The sequence below is a fragment of the Candoia aspera genome, chromosome 2 (assembly GCF_035149785.1).
Source record: "Candoia aspera isolate rCanAsp1 chromosome 2, rCanAsp1.hap2, whole genome shotgun sequence".
NCBI lineage: Eukaryota > Metazoa > Chordata > Lepidosauria > Squamata > Boidae > Candoia > Candoia aspera.
In genome coordinates, this window is record NC_086154.1 from 201304494 (window position 1) to 201318831 (window position 14338).

Here is a 14338-nt window from a genome sequence, read left to right on the forward strand (position 1 = left end):
ACATCGCAACGGGGAACATGCCTTTCCGGTGAAGGGGTAGGGGAAGGAAGGGACCAGTGCTAATCACTTAAGCACTGAAAGACAATACAAGGACAAAGGAGCCACTCCTTTGCCCTGACCAGAGAAACCATCATCCTATCTCCCTGACATCACTGCATTACCACGGGGGACGCACCTGCTCCGGACACAGGAAGAAGACAGAGGTAATCAGCGCTAATTCCCCCTGATCACCCATCGAGACTCCGGAATTGCCCCTGATCGCCCATTGAGACTCCGGGATCACTGATGGGCAAGACTTTGGGACAATGGGGGGTGGGGTAGGATCAGGTCCGCACCGCGGGTATTTATCAGCTACCTCGCACGCCATGTGCTCATTCCCGTCTTTTTCCGTGTATGCATTCTATCCCTAATAAACCAGAAATCCTTAGCCCTGACTAGTGAGTCTGTGTTTCTTTCGGAATAAGGCAACCATCACACCCTATCACTGTTGCCTTTTGCTTTCCTTCTTTCTTGGGCTACTTCTAGTGTCTCAGCAGACAGCCATTTTGCCTTCTTGGTTTTCTCTTTCTGTGGGATGTATTTTGTTGCCGCCTCCTGAACAATGTTGCGAACTTCTGTCTAGAGTTCTTCCGGGACCCTATCTACTAAGTCCAGTCCCTTAAATCTATTCTTCACCTCCACTGCATATTCCTTAGGAATATTAGTGAGCTCATAAGTAGCTGATCTGTGGGTCTTCCCTAATCTCTTGAGTCTGATCCTAAATTGTGCAAGAAGAAGTTTGTGATCTGAACTACAGTCAGCTCCAGGTCTTGTTTTTACCGACTGTATAGATGTCTACCACCTTTGGCTGCAAAGGATGTAGTCAATCTGATTTCAGTGTTGTCCATCTGGTGAAATCCATGTATAAAGCCGTCTCTTAGGTTGTTGGAAGAGTGTGTTTGTTATGCAGAGTGAGTTGTCTTGGCAAAATTCTATCAGCCTATGTCCTGCTTCGTTTTGTTCTCCCAGGTAACAGGCCATGCTTACCTGTAATTCCAGGTGTCATTTGACTGCCCACCTTAGCATTCCAGTCTCCCGTGATGAAAATAACATCTCTTTAAGGCGTGTTGTCCAGTAGGTGCTGCAGATCCTCATAGAACTGCTCTACTTCAGCTTCTTCAGCATCTGTGGTTGGGGCGTATATTTGGATCACTGTGATGTTAGATGGCTTGCCCTGAATTCGAATTGCGATCATTCTGTCGTTTTTTGGATTGTATCCAAGCACTGCTTTAGCCACTTTACTATTAATTATGAAGGCTACTCCATTTCTTCTGTGGTCCCCTTGTCCACAGTAGTAGATTTGGTGGTCATTTGATGTGAAGTGGCCCATTCCAGTCCATTTCAGTTCACGGACGCCCAAAATGTCTATCTTTAATCTTGACATCTCCCCAATAACCACATCCAATTTGCCCTGGCTCATAGATCTTACATTCCAGGTTCCAATGGTGTGTTGATCCTTAGAACATTGGATTCGCCGTTCACCACCAGCACCGTCGGCTGCTAGCCGTCCTTTCGGCTTTGAGCTAGCTGCGTCATCACGTCTGGGGCTAGTTGAACTCATCCTCTGTTCCTCCCCAGTAGCATTTTGACCATCTTCTGACCTGGGGGTCTCATCTTCCGATGGTATACCGACATATCTCTGGTTGTACTGATCCATTTAGTTTTCACGGCAAGAATACTGGGGTGGGTTGCCATTACCTTCCCCAGGGATCGCATTTAGTCTGACCTCTCTGTCATGACCTTCCCATCTTGGGTGGCCCGTCATGGTTTAGCTCATGGCATCATTGAGGTGCTCAAGCTCCAGCACCACGACAAGGTAATGATCCTTTGCTGAAGAGCTATTCTGGTACTAAACTGCAATATAGTTTAGGTGGAGCTACCCTTCAGAAATATCCAGCAATTGTAACTGGGGTATAGTGTCATAGCTAGGCTACTAACTGATGTAGGGGACAGGAATCATAAGATCTTGTACTGAAAGATCTGCAATGGTTGTTAGTTGCCTACTAAGCAAAATTTAAAATGCTGGCATTTATCTTTAAAACTGTAACTAGCTTATGACCTGACTATCGGAGGGACTTCCTCTATTAATCTCCTGTTACTTAGATCAGCAGAAGAGGGCCTTTGATGCCCCCCCACCAGAAGCTACATAAAACATTGCTCAGCTTCTTACTGCCTCCTATAACATTAACATGTAAATATTGTTTCAAATTCAAATACAAGTAATACTTGAGTTATGATCATTTGTTCAGCAACCGTTCGAAGTTACAACGGTGCTGAACAAAGGGACTTACAAATGCTCCTTGAAGTTCTGGCCATTGCAGCACTCCTGTGGTCACATGAACAAAATTTGAGCACTTGGCAACCAGCTCACACTTATGACTGGTTGCAGCATCCTGCAGTCACATGATTGCCATTTGCGACCTTCCCTGCTGGCTTCCCACAAACAAAGTCAAGCAAAATCAAGCCTGGATTGCCGTCGCTAAGTGATGCAGTCACATGACATTGCGCTTACATCACACTTTACAACCACACTGCTTAGCAATAGCGGTTCCTGTCCCAAATGCAGTTGTAACCTGAGGACTGCCAGTATATTTTCATAGCATAAGGTAACAGATATACGCACATTAAAAAGCCCTAGATATCATATTGGTCATAGTTGATCAAAAACATACCTAGATGTAAGTCTCCTTCTATTCTTGGCATTTTTTTCATCTTCATCACTGTGATCAGAGAAGCAATAATGAAGAACTTCATCTTGCTCTTCTATGTGATCCAACATGATCTGATTACGGGTTTGAAATCCAGCTATAACTTTGCTTAGGGAATACATCGGAGGGCTTGTGTGTACCTTTTAAAGAAGTTTTAAAAAATGTAAAATATTTTTGTCCAGGTTTTCTCTTTAAAAGTTACTCAGAGTGAATAATATAGGGCAAAATAACTTTATATCGAACAAATCCTCATTTACTCGGAGGTTAAGATAGATTATTGTGTTTACTTCTTTGCTTGTCCTGATAATCAGAGCTATATTAGTGGCTACTATTTTTATTTATTTATTTGTCAAATTTAGAAGGTTGCCCAACTCCATAAGGACTGGGCAGTGTATAGTATTAAAAATACTAAGAACAATAAAACAAAGAAAAGAACAATGTACATTCAGAAGAGAAAACATTCAGACTAACATATAAACTCCTGTAAGATCTTCACCAACTATCTAACCCAGGCCTGGGGGAAAGCAGTGTTTTCAGAGATTTTTTGAAAGTAGTCAGGGTAGGGGCCATATGGAATCCTGAGGGAGATGCTGTTGCAGGGGGCAGGCAGTGCAACAGAGAAGGTGCAATTCCTGGGCCCTGTTTGATGAAACTGTTTGATCAATGGGACCCACAGCATGTCTACATTGTCCAATTGTATAGGATAGGCAGATACTATCACAGATAAACAGTCAGTCAGATAGCCATGCCCTATACCATGAAGGGATTTATAGGTGGCAATCGGCACCTTGAACTGCACCTAAAAGTCAAATGGCAACCCGTTCAACTCACAGAGCAGTCATGTTATGTGGGAATGCAAAACATGTCCGTTACGACCCACCTCACTCCATTCCGGAGCAGCTGTAAGTGCTACTCCATCCAGGACTAAACATGGAAAATTTCGAGGATTTGGGGCCCTAAATACGCACAATCACTCAGTCTTGCTACGGTTGAGACTGAGTCTATTCCTCTCCATCCAGATTCTCACAGCCTTCAGTCACTGATAGCCTCATTTGGGCAGCCAGGGTTGAAATATACAATTGGATCACAGCATATTGATGATACCAGACCCCAACTGACAAACAACCTCACTCAGTAGCATGTAGATGTTAAAACAGAAAGGGTGAGAGTATTGAGCCCTGAAGCACCCCCAAGTGACAGGCCTTGGCCTTGACTTTTACCCCTGCCTATACCAACTGGAACTATCTGCAGTGAAAAAAAGAACAAGCACAACACAGGGTCTTCCACTCCCAGTCCAGAAGGATACCACAACTGATGGTATCAAAAACCGCCAAGAGATCAAGGAGAACCAGCACAGTAGCATCAACCCCATCCCAGATCTGCCAGGGATTATCAACCTCTGGCAGAGATCTTTATTTCACAAATCAAAACCACAGTTATAGTCTTTGTGGCATTCAGAGACTATTCAGGCCAATTCCCCAGACTAGCTCTGCTATGTTCCACAGCCATCCAGTGCAGGAATACCAGAAGGGGCAACCTTTTAAAATATTGGAACAGAACAGAACAAAGAACCCAGCTGTACTACCAAAGGCAGAACAAATGTGGGAGAATATCAAAACCACCAGATGAGAAAATAAATGCACTATTTTTGCCCTCTTTAAATGGGATGGAAGAAATTATTCATTGCAGTTTTTTTCCTCCATTGATGAACCTGCAAATGTTCACATTACCACAGTTCCATTCAAGTACAATTAATAATTTGTGAACGATAATTTCAATAAATAAATAAAAAAGAATAATTTTTCATATCTACCTTTCGAGAATCCAACCGTACTGGTATGTTATTGGACTGCATCAAATTTTTAGTTAATGGGACGCTATAGGGTCTTTTAGCTGATATTACAGCAGCTGGTCCATCTCCAGAAGCACCATTAGAGGCAGAGGCTTTTGCCATTTTCTCTAACTTGTCATTTAGCTGGTTAATTGTAAGTCGTTGCTCTACCATTTTTTCATTCTTGAAATGAAACAAAATTGCATTTATTAAACTTTACACAGCTGCAAAACTTAAATAAACCCACTGAAATTTGGATTCAACTTAATTAAAACTAAAATTGCAATCCTATATACACTTACAGGGGAATAGATCTTGATGATCATAATTATAATATTCTCAAACTATATTTATGGTAGCATTATATTTTTGCTCTTGCCTTTATTAAGCTATTATATATAAGATTCAGGTAATTTTATATATATATACTGTATTTCCTAAGTAACTGGCAGAAAACATAAACTACCTGTAATCTATTTGTATCCTGTGCCTCCTTCAGCGATTCCAAATATTCACGATTTTCCTGTATCAGCTTTTGTATCTGATCTTGCAATATTTTTATTTCCAGTTCTTTTTCACTGAAGACTTCTGCATCTGTTGCAAGAGCCTGCTAGGTAATAAAGGGAGACTAGGATAAATGACAGAACATATGAAATGGAAAGTTCTCTAAACTGCATACGGAGGTTTTGCTCCAATTACACTAAGTCTACGATAAGTATTGCATTAATTATATATGTTTTATTGTATATAACCCAAGTATAGTATGCAAAAATCATGAACACATATCGTCCCAAACAATTAAGTGTATTTAATTTAAATCCAGCACAGAAGTTAGTAAAAAGTCTGTCTATTTACATTTTGATTCTGTAGGAAAAATGATGTGTAGTGGTACCCTGTTCTTTCTTTAAAATAATTCCTGCAAAATAATAAAATTACTTCCAAAAACATTCCTGACATTTTATGTATGATTAGAGATGGGATAGCTACAATGAGAATAGATTACCATGACTAGAAAGGGAAGTGAATTCTACCTTGTAGGTAGTGTGTCTACTATGAATACTGTAAGAGTTGTTTAGAAGGTTACTAGTGGAAAAGTTCTTCTTTCATCTTACATAATACTCTTACTGAGTATCTTGCCCTGCAGCAGCAGAACTGAGGAGAATTAAAGTCTATTTTCTTCTGTTATTACAGTGCTCAGTACTGAACTGTACATCTGCTATCTGGCAATGGGCAAATAGAAGGCACAATGGAAAAAAGTAAAAATAAATAAATAGCTTGAAGAACAATTAAATTTTTACCTGATGTAATTACTTTCAGTAATTAAAATTCACTTGGCTAAATCTGAATTAAGAGGAGCTACAGCTAAAACTAATTTATATCAGTCCCATTCAAGTTACAAGTTAGAATAAAAGAAATGTACAGTATACCTTATTTGAGACCATATTTAATGGATTCCCTGTTGCAGTAATCTGTGAAATGGCTTGGAAAGAAATGGACAACCTGCACTATTCAAGACACTGGTGAAGGCTAGACTTGCTTTGATACCTGAAAATTCATGAAAGAACTTCGGATCTCTATGGTGAAAGACATAGGATTCCTATCACATCTTTGCCCACACAATGAGCTCAGCCTTTGAGACTTGGAGAAAATTGGCAGGAATCAACACAATTAAGGAAGTTTTAAAAATGGATTGAACTGGAACAGCTCAAGTCCAACTTCCTGATCAAATCTTATCAGGACTGCCAAAGGAGATCAAAGTCCATAGAAGCAATAGAGAAAGAGCCCAGCAGGGGATGAAATCCAGATCTCTGAGGGCAATGGAGACATACCAGTATGACCACTCCAAGATATTCATGAGATGTCAGGTAATCTGACCAGGCAGAGCTATTGTCATGAGTACTGATGGCGAGCAAGAAGGGGCCTCTATCCAGGGGGGAAAACGCATGCGTAGTACTGAGGAGTTAAGCAGCCATTCAAAGAGACACAGATCAGACCCGCCTTAACTTTTGGGGTTTATCTGTCTGGGTTTTTCCCACGCTGCTTCAGTTTGTTAGGATTCTGTCTTATGTAGCAGTAATAAACACTAGAGACCTACTCCTCGTCTCAGCGTGATTTCTGACTGTTAGGACAGCTATCCAAGGAGCAACATCAAAGGCAACAACAGCAACACATTAAATGTCAGATACTGAACATGTCAACCTACATCCAATCTATCAATGGAAGGACAAATGTGTTATTTGGGAAAGGCTTAGCGGAGCATATATGAGAGATCCTGAGGAGAGAAGGACTAGGAATCAATTAAGATGGACCTCCTGATCCTGACAGCAAGGGTTTGCCCACAGCCTCCCTTGGAAACCAGGAACACACCTATAGGTCATGTAGTGGAAACAGAGGTACCAAGTATAGACTGGGGCTCCAAGAGTAACAATGAAGTAGAAGACAAGATACCTCAGAAAGCAGAGCCCACTGAGATGCCTGGAATAGTCCTTAATATGGCAAAAAGAAGTTCAGGAGAGAGCAAGAGAAGGATCAGATTTGTCCAAGATCCAGGAACAGGTAGCGCACTCTACTCAGCAAATCTCAGAACTCCAGGTTCATTCTTAGAAAAGGGCTGTTGTGCTGGGAATATATTTCACAAGAACACAGGAAAAGGTACAAAATCCAGTGAGAACTGTGCCCTGCAATTTTTTCTCACATCTTATACTTGGCACATGATCACCCAAATGGACAGATAGGAGAACTAAAGAAAACATTCAGCAAAATGTTTATTGGATTGGGTTTGGCAGAGATAAAACTGAGTATATAATATTTTCTGTGGGGTGGGGAACAGCAAGGACAGGGTGTGGATATCTTTTCAACCCTTCCTTTTATAGTTTCCTTTTTTGAGAGTGACAACAGACATCTTGAGGTCTATCCAACCCAAGACACCTCAGGGGAAGCAGTATGCACAAACTCTTGTAGACTATATAAGTCAATGGCCCAAGGCAATAGCTCTAAGTTGGTTTGATTCTAATTAAGTCAGGGCTTAATTGATATTTTTGCCAGGATAGGTTTGCTGCTGGAGATCCTGATGGATCAAACAACTACCTTCTTATCAGAGTTGATAGAGAACTTACAGCTACCCATGAGGGGAAGCACCTCACAGCAGTTGCCTCCTATCACCATACATGTGGCCTTGTAGAAAAATTCAGTGAAAATTTGGGTGCCATATTAAAAGGCTTACCCAAGAACTGGGACTTGATGTTATCATAGCTATATGTACAGCATATGTACATAGCTGCATGTACAGCATACCACACCCTAGTGCAGGATTTTCCCTTTTCAAGTTTGTGTGTGGGTAGGATGACAGAGGGCTGCTGGAGCTGTTTACTTACCTATGAGAGGGAGAAGAAGAAAGTCCTCCAGGGTTAGCATTTTAGATTTTGTAAAGCAACTGGAGAATACCCTGACACACACTTGATCCCAGGCCCAGTAAAATCTGAAAGAAACCCAACCTGAAGCCATGGTATGATCTTTGGTACATGTCAGGAAACAGATGTCTGAACCAAGAAATGGGGTACTGGTTTTCAGGCTAGTGTGCTCTGCAAAACCCAAGCAGTCTGGCAGGGTTTGTATTATGTTAAAGAGAAAGTGAGATTGCTAAACCATGTTATGGAGTTCCAAGGAACCAGACTGAAATCTAGAATGTATCATATAAATACTTAAACCCTATCACTCTAGGGAATCCACGGTGTTTAACATCACCAGGGATCTGGTTGAGCATAAGAGTTCCTGGTGAAATAGGTTTTGAGAGTTTGCCATGCTGATGTTACCATCCTTATTCATACCTATTTATTTATTTTCCAAATTTTGCCACCTCCCATCTCCCCTGAAGAGAGGACTCTGGGTGGTTACTATATTATACTAAATATTACTATATTTAGCAAGGCGGACCCTTGCTAAATATAGCATTATATGCTAATGATAAAGAGTACCAGTCAGTTTTGGCACATTTTGGCCAGTAAGCCATAAGTGCAATCAGTAAAACCCAAGTATGTTCATGTTATTCTGTGCAAGCTAGAATCTCTGTCTACAGACTTGCGGGCTATCATACATCCCAACCTAAAGGCACATGCAGTTTTCTGACATACACTCAGTCAAATCTGTATTAATAAGAAAAAAAGAACAAAGCAACTTTAACAGAATTTACTTATTAGAAGCAATTACTAGTGATGATCAAGACATACATTTCCTGTTTCCTACAAGTAGGATCACACATGTGTAATAAATAAGAATTTCATACAAGAGTGTATTCAGTTGTGCAAATGGAAGGTAAAAGTACTGAATCACTAAAATCCAGAGCCTTGCATAAGGAATACAAAATTCTAGATTTGAGGGACTTCCTTACTTTTACTAGAAACTTTTAAAACAAAGTTTACAATGTTCAGTGGGTTCCCCCCATAGTGGCATTTCAGAAGCCTAAGAAGGAAAAACGAAGACCTATTGTGTGACTTTCCCTTCTGCTAATATAATTTAGGATTCACCTGTTAAGTATTTCAAGCTTATGTCCTATTAGGCTCTCCCAATAATTCAATTAAGGTACAGAATATTACTTCCATTAAACTAGGTCTAATAAGCAGGTTATGGGAAATAAAAGAACTATTTTTTTAATACCCAAAGGATGCTATTTGTTTATAATTAACATATTACTAAATTAAGAAGAGAGCCAGTTTGGTGTAGTGGTTATGGCATCAGGCTAGAAACTGGGAGACCATGAGTTCTAGTTCCGCCTTAGGCACAAAGCCAGCTGGGTGACCTGGGCCAGTCGCACTCTCTCAGCCCTAGGAAGAAGGCAATGGCAAACCACTTCCAAAACTCTTGCCAAGAAAACTGCAAGGACTTTTCCAGCCAGTCTCCAAGAACTGGACACAATTGAATGGATTTTAAAAAATTAAGAAAATCATGCATCTGGATGTTGGATTTATCATCCTTATGACATGACCCATGTACATATAGTTTATAAAAGATCCCTAACAGAATTAATGTTATAAAATTCTCCAGAAATAATGTGATTTGTAATTTTTATATACTATATTACAGCCTCCCCCAATCCGGTGATCCCCAGATGTGTTGGGGAAGACTGGTGAATAATTTATAAAATAATTATTAGTGCTATTATTGATTTTTATCTAATTTTTGTAATCACAATATTCAGTGATCATTTCTGTAACAGCTGCATGCATTGATGACAAATGTAATGTAAGCATTTTAGAGCAGGGGGAAAGAGGTAGGAGACAGAAGAGTTGCAAACAAAGGAACTGTATAGAGAAATAGAGTCAAACTGAAATGAAAATGAATGAAATGACTCTAGGTAGCCAAGAGAAAGATAAGAGGAATGCTGAAGTCTTTAAGAGAATGCCTCATTGTCTGTGAGCTAAAAAAGTAGCAAAAAAATTACAAAAGATCTGTGATAGAAAAAGCAGCCAAACAAGTTCCTTGGGACTAAGGTGAAAGACTTCTCAGACTGGGGGTGAACTGCCAAAGCTCTGACCTCTGAAAGAAATCCACCATTCCCTGAGGGAAGATCTCTTCTGCTCTATCAATGATAATATATGGAACCATTTCCAAATAAATAATCATCTCTTTAATAACACTGAATGGTACTAAACTGAGGTACTGTTGTCATGTTTGGTTGTGTAATATGCCTGTCAAATTATTCTGTAGGACTGATCATGCTGGCAGGTTGGAATAAGGGGCAAGGTAAACTCAGATGAACAAAACTGTGCCTTAATGTGCACACAACACTTCTGTATACAATCTTTTATTGGCCCTTATATTAAATGTACAGTAAGTACCTGATATTTCTTCAGCTCTCTCTTCAGCTGAAGAATTGTGATATGATATGGTCCTTCTTGGTCAGCTACTGTTCCATTGTTCAGCTGGGGAATAGATGCCTCTCTCCTAAGTTCCTGAGCCACATGGATCCATTCTTGTAGTTTTTCAAGTTGACTTTTTGATAGGCTGGCAATGTTTTTTAAATCAACAAGAAATAAATAGGCTTCTTCTATGCAATTTCGCAAGTTAAAACTTTCAATTTGAAACTGAGCAAGCTGCTGTTCAAGACAGCGGATTCTGTTTTTGTCTTGGCATAAATCCTGTGATCCTTGACCACCAGAGGACTGTCCATTAATTTGTTGGTTTTGCAAGGCTTCCCGAAGCAACTTGATTGCAAGCTCCATTTCATCTATACGATCCCAGTCTGGGTTATAGTTGACAATAGGTTTATTCCTAATATTTTTTGCTCTATTAGCATACTTGATGGAATTTAATGATTCATCAAAATCAGAAGAAGATGGACTAATACATGTTATCATGACAGTCTTTGCATTACCTCCTAAAGAGTCTTTAAGAATGCGTGTGATTTTAGCATCCCTGTATGGAATGTGTGCATTTTTTCTCTTTGGGTCTCCAAGAGCACTTATCACATTTCCCAGAGCTAGTAAACCACTGTTGATCTGAATTGATTCTTTGAATCTTTCGCCAGTGTTGCCAGTCTTTGTAACTCTTTCTGATCCAGCAAGATCCACAAAGTGGAACTTAGAAGCAATCAGCTGTCCTGAACTTTGGGATGAATTTTGTGCACCGTCTGTGTCCTTCTGTAGAGGCTGTTGTTGTTGACAAATACTGATGGTAAAAACAGCATGGGATCGGCTGGAATGCTCATTCATTTGGGTTGTCCCTGTATGTCTAGCAGCATTCCCTGTTTCCAACAGGCTCATCACTTCTTCTACACTTTCCACTTGGCAATCTTTGGCACCAACAATTACTTAAAAAATAAAGGAAAGGTAATACATAAAACATTTTCAGAAAAAATCATGTTAAGTTTTTAAAAAATATATAGGTAATCAAGTTATTTTTCAAGCAAGAAAGAATTCACATAAAATATACTATTATAAAATAATCAACCATGGGTGTCTGCAGCAAATGAAGCTTTAATCAAAATGATTAAATATATGTTGTGATATCACAGCACAAGCTCTGCCCCTTACATACTTGTATTGGAGAACTAGTATTTATATGAAGTGTAACATACATATATTTGTAGGTTGCAAAAGCAATAGTTCAGTGGTAGAACAAGTGCTTTGCAAGCAAAAAGTCCCACTCAATGTCTGCCATCTTAGGTAGAACTGGAAAGAAACCTGTCTGAAATCCTGGAAAGCTACTGCCTGTCAGCATAAACACTAATGAACTGGACAGACTGATGATCTGACCTAGTATAAGTTAGTTTCTTATAATATTTTAAACTATATTCAATTGCATAAAAAGTGATCACAGAACCAACAGAAGATACAATAGGGGGAACTCTTGAATGTGCCAGTACATGTATATAGCTGTATGAAAATTTCAAATTTTATGATGATCCACTATACCTCTAAGTGAGAAAGCAGATAGAAGGAAATTTTAAATGGAGAAAAAATACTTATAAGATATAGCATTACAATGGACATTTGAAAACAATGCATGCATTATTATTCTAGAGATACTCAGCTAAACAGTAACTTATAACATTTATTTAAAGGACTTTCCTGATTTTGGATGTCTGTTTAAAGCAGAACAATGTAAAAACTCTAACTTTGCTAAAAGGGGCTACTTTAGTGATTTATATGATGAGAAAACATTGACAAAGATTATTAAAGCATTAAAGTACTTTGTATCAAAATTAAAGTTACATTTCTTCTGAATAATTCAACTTTAATAATATAAACTTATCATCTTAGAGGTGTATCGTTGAGAATATGAACATACAATTATTCTTAAAATGCTTCAAAATTATTAGCAAATAAAAACTTAGTTGAAATTTGTATTTCTACCTGTGTTGCCCTTTTCATCTTCCCTAATATGCAAATCTTTCATAGAGGTCTCTAGTTCCAGGAGATCTCTGAGTTCTTCTTTATAGACTTCTATGTATGAAACTTTCACTGTAAAATCAGTATTATGGTTTTCGGAAATAATCTGAAATATTTCTTGAATTGCCCGTGGAATGATACCTCTCTCTTCTTCTGCAACCAATGCTAAAATGAGAAGAAGGTTTAATCCAAGCACAGAACTAAAATCTGCAGACTCCAAAAACATCATATTAATACTGAAAAGCTAAAAGGAATCCGAATGCCTTTTAGCTCAATAAGCTATGAATATGAGACATTCAGTTCTGTCAGGTCATATAAATCAGTCATAATATCAGAGATAAAAATACAGGAAAAGAATGACTAAGCAAAAACCAACAAACATAGGATAATATTTAATGTCACATTGGTGGAAGAAAATTTAGAGAAGCCTACTTTCCCTCCTCCTCATAGTTCCCAGAACACCACAAATCCTTCAGAAGGTTGGGATGGGGATCTCTGGACTATGGCTGATCTGGAGAATGGGGAATTGAGGGAGATGTCTCTCCCCATTTGGGAGGATTCTCCCCTTCTCCTTAAGTCCTTGACAATTGACAGTGATGGGCAGAAACATAGTTCATAACTCCAGAGTGATACTGGTTACCACTCATAGTGTTCTGGTCACTTGTAAAGTTTTAAGGAAGTGCATTCACAAGGTTCAAGAAGATGCCTCTCTAATTCACTCCTCTCGGGAGGAGCAGGAGGAGGAAGAGCACAATGAGACTTGCAAGATACTTTTATTATAACCAATCTCAATAAAAATAGTTTTAGCCTTTCACTAGAGTTGATTTTCCTGGTCTGGTCTACCTAGTGGGCTAACATCTAGTCTAAATTTGATCCACAGATTCGGAGACCTTGTGGGAACAGAGAAGGGAGAAAGAGAAGAGAAGCACAAGCAAAAATACATTCTCACAAGTTTGTATGGAACCTCTAAAACTAACCAAGAAAAGACAGCACTGGAGAAATTTTTTTAATATAATGACTACTCCAAAAAGAGTATCTTAGCAAGAAAATGGCATTTGACAGAAATGCTTTTTAGAAAAATAAAGATTACTCTCAAAGTACCTAGTATAACTAGTATTCTGATAGCATCTACAAAACATAGTGTGACAGAAAACTAGAATCGAAGTAATATGTTATATTACCTATAATACTTTTATTATTTTTTGATCATTCAAGTTAAAATACTTCAGACCAATACCAGTTAGTATAGAAATGGTAGGCAGACCATTGTAACCTTCATGTTGCATATTACTTAAACTATTTTAAATGGAAATAACCCAACCTTTAGTCCCACTCTGTTCTAAAAAGAAGAGTCAGGGACAGCAATGATCTTATTAGTAAATATTCAGTTTGTGAAAAGATTGCTCTTATTATTCCTTTTGCAATAATTTTATGAGCATGATTTAAATAATAACAGAAACTTTTCAGAACATACCAATGTGACCTCCTCCAATAGTGTAAGTCTTTCCAGAGCCTGTCTGTCCATAGGCAAAAACTGTAGCATTATATCCTTCTATCAAAGATGCCACCAATGGCTTAATACATGTTGTATACACTTCATCTTGGGTTGAATGCTTGCCAAAAACAAAATCAAAAGTGAAGACACGGTCCTTTCCAATAATAATTTGCTGAGTATTTGAGATTAATCTCACACATACTTGATGATTGTGAAGTATTTCTTTTGAGAGTAAAGGTCTTATTCTTACTGCTACTTTAACTGGAATCTCTTCCATTGCAGCTTAGATAAGCACATGCATTTGTTATTTTAATATACACAACTTTCTTTAAATTCTTTCTTCATACTATCCTCAGTCTTCTACTTTTGACAGTAAAGG

The 14338-nt window shown here is 38.7% G+C and overlaps 1 protein-coding gene across 1 annotated transcript in view; it reads right to left on the bottom strand.

Annotated features, from left to right (window-relative positions):
* KIF27 (kinesin family member 27) overlaps positions 1-14338 on the bottom strand; it is a 41531-nt gene extending 27193 nt beyond the window's left edge. The window contains exons 1-6 of the mRNA XM_063295203.1: positions 13939-14338; positions 12429-12629; positions 10413-11383; positions 5045-5188; positions 4561-4761; positions 2712-2887 (exon numbers count right to left, since the gene is read on the bottom strand). Of these exons, the coding sequence (XP_063151273.1) occupies positions 2712-2887; positions 4561-4761; positions 5045-5188; positions 10413-11383; positions 12429-12629; positions 13939-14236 (1991 nt within the window). The 5' untranslated portion in view covers positions 14237-14338. The remainder of the gene's footprint in view (positions 1-2711; positions 2888-4560; positions 4762-5044; positions 5189-10412; positions 11384-12428; positions 12630-13938) is intronic.